Here is a 7,409-nt window from a genome sequence, read left to right on the forward strand (position 1 = left end):
TAGTTGCCGAAGGCCCCTAGATTTCCCCTCATTGTTATCAAAGCTTAGAATTCTCTCTCTCTCTCTCTCTCTCTCTTGCTTGTTTACAAACATCTCACTCTGGGTATTCAACCCGAAAAGAAAAGAAAATTGCAACACCCCTCAATTTACATTATTGCACTTGTTTTATTATTAGTTTATTTTAGTGAAAATTATATTCTCCCGTTGTCTCTTAAATTGATATCTCAAGTACTATAAGGATAGATTGTGAACTTACAATAATATTACTGTGTCTTAGGATTTTTATAAATTTAAAAGCTAAATGTTGGAAATAGACCACGAAAAATCTATTCCCTTTTTCTACATCAATTTAACGGCGGAGGCTTCCGCCTGTCAAGAGTTAAACGTCTCTATAATCAATAAATTCCCTTGACAACTAATCATGAATAGTAGACCATCAAGGGTGAACCCAAAAGAAGCAGAAATGTTCAAAGCTCCCGTGTCTCCATGAAGCCTTCCCTCTCCCAGTTTCTAAGAGACAGGCATAATATCAAAAGGGAAACATCAGATCAGAGGTCTGAACATATAACATTTTTGCACCCCACAATTATACAAATTATAAAAATTATGAAATTATTTAATAATTTTTATTATTTGTATGTTATCCGTTAAAGTTAAGTTAACATATACAAGTATAGAGTACATATAAGACGTAGCTACTGATATATAAAAACAAAATTCTTTTTAATGAAGAGAAACAAGAACACAATTTCTTTTCAGTAATTCTTAAACATATTTTCTTCTCTTACATCCATAACAGAATACAACTCTATTAATAGACTTTTACCATTAAAGTAAACCCCTAAAATTCGTACAAGAATAAATATAAAACATAATTCTAAACAGCAGCACTTAAACCAGACACTTGGTTACTTAAACTGCCTTGACTTTTTATAGAGAACTCCAAACGACTTAATACGAGAACCAACTGAAACTCGACTAGAAAACAAGTGAAAAACATAATTAATATGCCCAGGATGACCAACACTTGCCCCTTCAACTTATTTAATATTACCTCAAAATCTGACTGTGTTTGAGTTTATTCTTTAACAACTACTGGCAAATAACCTATTTATTTCATTCTCTGCATGAGAGTCATCCAGACTGGTAATAGCATGCGGTTGACTTATTTAAAGAGCGAAGGGTTCCAGCAGAAGCAGAGAACTTATTTTTTTCATATTTCTGGGTTTGTTTAATGCATCATCGAAGTAAACATAAAAGGTCTCCATTTGTCTGCACTGATTAACAAACATCTCAAGTACTGTCCTGGGAACATCAGCTGGGTGAAGGCATGCCTGGTTTACTCTCTTCCATGCATCCTCGCAAAAGGACTGGAACTTCGCAGTTGCTTCTTCATTTGTTAATTTATGTTCGATTTTGTAGCACTGAAGTGTGTTTGGCCCTTGCCCGGACTTAGTCTCACGCTGCAAGCATCAAATGAAAACAAATTGTGAAGCTAGAACTATTACTTAGTAAAAACTTTAGTTTTTTTAATCAATGCATTCCATTTTCCAGTTTGAATTGAAGTTGCACTTTTCCAATAACTTGATTTTTGTTCTTACCATAAATCATGAATCCCTTTTCTGGATTCTTAAATATTTGATCTGAGGTAGATGATCAGTTGGTTCCCACGTGACTATATATATTTATGTCTAATTCGACTAGAGCAATTGAGTATGAAATATTAAAAGCAATACATAACTAAACAGAAAAATGAAAATCTATTTCCTACTCTTCCCCAGCTGCTCGTCGTATACCAAATGACTTTTCAATTTATAGCACACCAAATCAATTACAAAATTATCTTTAATATGATCAGATCATTTTGGTACCTCTTGAGTTACTACATCGTCGGTGTATCTAATAATTCTCATGCAATCCATGGTGACATCTGGGAAAGTATAGAGCCACTGAAAGACCTCTTTGGTGATGACTTCCCCTGGAGCTCCTAACAAAGGAAAACCAACCACGAGGGAGCCAACATGTCCGTCTATTGCGGGTTTTTGGCGCTCATGGAAGGATGGTACATACCCACTGACACGCCACTCCACTTCTTGCATGTAACCATCAATAAGTGTCTGAGCCTATTTATATAAATGTAAAATGCATTACAACTTTAAAATACAGAAAATAAGATATATATTCGAAAAGTCAGGATGAAAATAATTATCAAACAGAAAGTATACATATTAGGAGGTATTCAGTTTAAAAAAATTAACACTACCTCTGGATTCTGCACACCTAAAATTTTTAAACTTGATATGTTACTTATAATTATTAATAATCCACATAAATAAATAATATAAATATGCAGAGTTCGCCATAATGAGAAAAACATGGTATCATACCGACTTGATAATGTAAGGCAAACGGTACTTCTCACTAGGCTCTAATTCATCATCAAAGCTATTAATTGTCTTAATGAGTTGGTGACATAAGTTCCTCAAGTACATCGGTAAATCCACTGCCTTTTCATCCCACCTGCAGGCAAGTGATTCCAGTACTGACATTAGTTTCACTAAATATATATAATGTTATTAATAAATAATTCTGCAAGTTAATTAATAATTCCGTTAATTATGAAGCATTTTCTGTTAATTAATAATTCTGCAATTTAATTATGAAGCATCGATCTCCAAAAAAAAAAAAAAAAACTTATGATGACAAATGTCTAAGATTATCTTAAGTATATACAATGTTTTTTTTTATATTTATAAAATAAAACATCTATATTTTTTACTTAACGGAAAAACAAACATTGGATTTTTTTTCTCCTTTTTCACAATAATACTTGTGAAGATTTATCGCTATATCAATAAAAACTAGTTTTTTCACCTGTTCATTTTGTGTTATCAAAATTTTCTTCCAGCACATGCTACTTAGCAATAAATATATAACAATTGGGGATATTATTCTTAGTCATTTTTCATCATAACGAAACTGTGCAATTTGAAATATAGCTCGTTTTTCCTCTTTTTTTTTTTTTTACAAAAAAGTTGAGGGGGAAGGATGTTCTTCCTTGAATTTTTTTTTTTGGAGTTAAGGACGGACTCTAGCTTCTCTTTCTTACATATGATGATATTATCTTTATCAATTAAGTGCAGATGTGATTCTCATCTTCATCCCGATTTAAATCTGACCCTTTCAAGTTCTAACTTTGGTTTAGGTCTGAGAGATCCTTCAAAAGAAAATTTTGGTTACCATTATAATTTCAGCAACTAATGATAAAATACATTCCCCTAGAGTCATTTGAACGATATCTTTCTGTTAGAATATCACCATTGGACGACAATGTATATATATAGTACTCAGATTACAGTTCATTAATTTTAACTAATGAAGAAAACATATCACAGGTAAAATATATATATAACTTGCCTCTGTATTGCCTCATTTAGAAGCTTGCATTCTTCATATGTGCCGTACACATCAAAAGTGTCATCAATAGGTGCTAGCAATGTAAACATCTTGGCCATCATTTTCCGTGCACGGCTATACTGATCGGCCTCAAAATATTGTCCGCAACTCCAAATCATATATAGCTCTAATAAACAGTCCCGTCCATATTTTAGATTCTCGGCAATATCTGTATTTAGGTTCTTCCACCATCTGCAACATGTATATAACCATATCTGTATTAATAATCTATGTTCACTAATAGGTATTGAAACTTTTCGTGAAGCCGTTTAGTAATAATGAAATGAAACACTATATATTTAACTAAGAAAGTATATTTGGTTGTATTGAAGTTTATTAAGTACGTAGGTTTACATTGTAAAGACACTATGGACTTATATATAGGGAGGTTGGCTACTCTACTTATACAAGTATATGAGAGCAATATGCTTATATAGACTTTTAGTTTTAGGCCAAAAAGAGGCCATCTTTCAAGACGTAAAATATAGTTAAAAAAATTCAAAAAAATGTAAAAATCGTTATTCTACGTGTTTAGTATATAACCAATTTATTGAGCTACTTAGGTCGAACTTTAGAACATGTAATTTTAAAATTGGATCCATAAGTACTTCGGCCGAAGTGCTTCCGTAGCAATTTAACCGGATTATATATATATCTATATATTTATATATAGAGGTTGGCTAATATCAAACGTTTGTTTAGTAGCCATGATGCAATCAATGGTTTTCTAATTTTTAAAGTCCAAAAGGTTGATCCAAACCATTAGATTTCATCTCTATATTAATATGTGCCTGGAGGCAATTTTATATTTTTTGAAATTTTTTTACTAATTGTTAAGTCAATTTTAAAATCATTGATTTTAATAAACAGTGAAAAATTTGTGGATCATTGAAAACACTGATTTTAAAACTGACTTAATAAATAGTAAAAATTCAAAAAAAAAATGTAAAAATTGGTCTCCAAGCACATTTTAATATAGATTGAATATTGTATGATTTGGATCGACTGTTTGGACTATAAAAATGTAAACACCAAAGTGTTTGTTCTATGGTCTAGGAACAAATATTTTGACATTAGCCAACATCTCTCTCTCTCTCTCTCTCTCTTTGTATATATATATATATATTTTTTTTCACACACACACACATACATATTCATATATATACGCATGCATGTATTGGTAGGTCTGATTTGTGAAGTTTGATCTAAAGTAATTTGCAGCTTAAATATATGCATCTAGTTTAAAACCGTGGCTAAGGAAATGTCTAATTCCGTGGGTAAGTCCACGGATATAGTTTTCCCAAATTCCCCGTTGGTAAGCAATTATTTCCATGGTGATAAAACAGATTTTAGTCTACTCCATATTGAATAGTTTTACAAGGATTATATATTGAACTCACAGAGAAAGAGACTTCATATCTTCTAAATGAAGAGTTTGGCACGTATTAAAGTCCAATTTTGCAAGCTCAAGTAATCTTTCATTTCGGTTTTCCTCATCATATTCTTCAATATAAAACCTTGCCTCCACATTCACCACCATCTTATGCAACGGCATCTTGAGTGCGCGCAATACTTGTTTCTTTAGTGGGGATCTCAAATCATCGAGCATTAATGAGAGATGGCCCCTAGCAAATGAAATTGCATCAACAAGTATTTCCTCACCAGGAGTCGCAAGATACCCTGCGTTATACAGGCTTAGCAATCCTTTTGGGTCCTTGCTTATATTCTCGTCAAAGTTTCCTTGATCATCTTTGAAATTGAGAAATACATCTGTAAATGTTTAAACACAGTAAATAGTCAGCTTAAGCAATTAATTAAATGTTTGGAGATAGAGGCGCGCGGAGCCACATGAGTCCAATATGTGACAATTCCCTCCCACTCCTAACTACGTCTCCAGATACAACTTCATAAACAAAAAAAAAAAATCATTAAACAAGAGGCAACTATATATGATTTAAAAACAAAAACATGATTTTAAGAAAATAGATTCAGGAGTTCATCTATTTAAGATAAGCTGCTTTCTTAAAAGGTTGATATGAAAAACAAGTTGATACGAAAGATGACTTCCGATGAAATTAATTGTATATTACCTGAAGACGCATTAAACCCGTGTTGCCTGAGTAGCCGGAAGCGAGTTGCAACATGATGAAGATCACAATTAACTACTTTAACATCATGAAGATGGCTTAATGCATCGTAAATGTCCCTCTTAAAGTGGTAACCTATGCCAAGGTGTTCAATTGTATCAATTAAGTTCACCATCTCCACACTGTCAATGGTGGACCCAAGTATTGTTCTAACTTCCTCTTTTAGCTCCCTTATCCTTGCTTCGATCCACTCTTTGGGCTTCTGCAAAACCAATTAAATGTGCTGTACTAATTACACTCGTCTTGTATTATATATATTTGGTACAAATAAGAGCTTTGTGAAAAATATTCAAGAAATTTGCCTTGGGTAATTTTTGTATACTAATTTTAATGAAAAAGGGTTCAACTAATTAACTGAGGGTTTAAGTATTCTTATGCTTTCAAGGTTAGTACTGTTCCAATTGTAAACAGGAAATAAAACTAGCGTGGAAAATCTAAAACTGTCTTTCATTGTTGACCAACTATATATAGATTATGGAGTATGTCCAATGCCCATCGGACCTACTTTAGGTTCGATGAGCTCCATGTCTTGAAAACGAACAAATTTCTGTGCGCACGGATCTTAAAGCATATAAGACGGTACATTAGACCCAAAATTAAGTAGGTATTTCGTCTATCAGACCTACTCCATTCTCCTGTATATTGTTTGCCATCAATCTTGGATATTTTAAATATAATTTAAGCACTCTTTTGATTAGTTTTAAAATTTACAACAGTTATTGATAATAAAGAAATTTTACAGCAGTTAAATATCTTTTCTTTTCAGCGAAATAGAACTACTCTCTGTTTCTTATGAAAGAACCAGTATATACAAGGCACCCAACAACAAAGTAAAACTTAGGAGTTGATTTTCATGGGAAAATATAGAGATTAATGTACGGAGGTATACCTGAATAGGGGCTGTGTGAGTGATGAAAGTGTCAGTGCTCCACGAAGTCGGCTCATAGTTAAAAAACCTGCGAGCAGTACCCTCCTGCTTCTTACTGTTGCAAACAGCGGGGCATGTTTTCTGTGCTTCAATATTCATCTTCCCACCTAGATATTAAGAGAATTTGTTTATTTTCTAAGCTTCACTATTGTAACGATGGATCCTTAGCCCTTTTCTTTCCTTGGGCAAAACACATTGCAAGTACTCCTATATATATATCACATGCATCGATCTCCTGCTTTTGTTTGATTATTAATTTAATTATTATTTTTTTTTAATAAAACGAATGAAAAAAAACAAAACAAAACAAAACTCCAACAGAAACAGAAAACAAAATTTTTTTAAAGTAATAAAAAAAATCACTTTTCTTGAACAAAATTCACATCTCCAGACTCCAATGCAGTAGTGAAAAAATAAATCAGTTCGATTTTTAAATTAAGATTTGTGGTAAATTGTTAATTTCACAATCATAATAAATGTTAAATAATGTAAATATTTATTTTTTAGATTATAGTTTTTATGAAATAAAATAGTGAAAATAATGTTTATCTCCGTCTATAACGTTTTCTATTATATTGTGTTATATGAATTTTTTATTATTATTTTTCTTAAATAATGTTTAGCTACATCTATACTCAAATCCTAGTTCCACCCCGTGTTTAAAATCTTTACTATTGGAGGACACATGGGAGGTGGTCCGATATCTGGTCAGAACTATTCCTTTAGTGTTAGAATTCACATGCACTTGATTTGCACGAATTTCAAAGCTTTCCACACAAATTTTGATGCAGAATAGCACATGTTTAATCTACGAAAGGTAATTTATGGAAAAAGAAAAAAAAAATCTTTAAAACTAATTCTCACTACATGTATTGTAT

At 32.1% G+C, this 7,409-nt stretch overlaps 1 protein-coding gene across 1 annotated transcript; it reads right to left on the reverse strand.

Moving 5' to 3' along the window:
- Window positions 1–789: 789 nt before the first annotated feature.
- Window positions 790–6,700, reverse strand: LOC144552420 (alpha-humulene synthase-like). The gene is made up of 7 exons (XM_078300418.1): window positions 6,493–6,700; window positions 5,547–5,805; window positions 4,857–5,226; window positions 3,418–3,648; window positions 2,388–2,520; window positions 1,872–2,123; window positions 790–1,463 (listed from the first exon to the last, which is right to left on the reverse strand). The coding sequence occupies exons 1-7, from the start codon at window positions 6,628–6,630 to the stop codon at window positions 1,170–1,172; spliced, it is 1,677 nt and encodes a 558-aa protein (XP_078156544.1). The 5' UTR covers window positions 6,631–6,700; the 3' UTR covers window positions 790–1,169.
- Window positions 6,701–7,409: the final 709 nt, after the last annotated feature.

The sequence above is a fragment of the Carex rostrata genome, chromosome 4 (genome assembly GCF_964058835.1).
Source record: "Carex rostrata chromosome 4, lpCarRost1.2, whole genome shotgun sequence".
In the NCBI taxonomy this organism is placed as follows: domain Eukaryota; kingdom Viridiplantae; phylum Streptophyta; class Magnoliopsida; order Poales; family Cyperaceae; genus Carex; species Carex rostrata.

Excerpts from the sequence above, each read along its gene's own strand:
- LOC144552420 (XM_078300418.1), bottom strand. The coding sequence starts at position 6,630 with ATGAATATTGAAGCACAGAAAACATGCCCCGCTGTTTGCAACAGTAAG. Across the intron at positions 3,649-4,856 it reads GATATGAAGTCTCTTTCTCT|ATGGTGGAAGAACCTAAATA; the intron begins GTGAGTTCAATA and ends TACATGTTGCAG. Across the intron at positions 2,124-2,387 it reads TGCCTTACATTATCAAGTCG|GCTCAGACACTTATTGATGG; the intron begins GTATGATACCAT and ends TTATATAAATAG.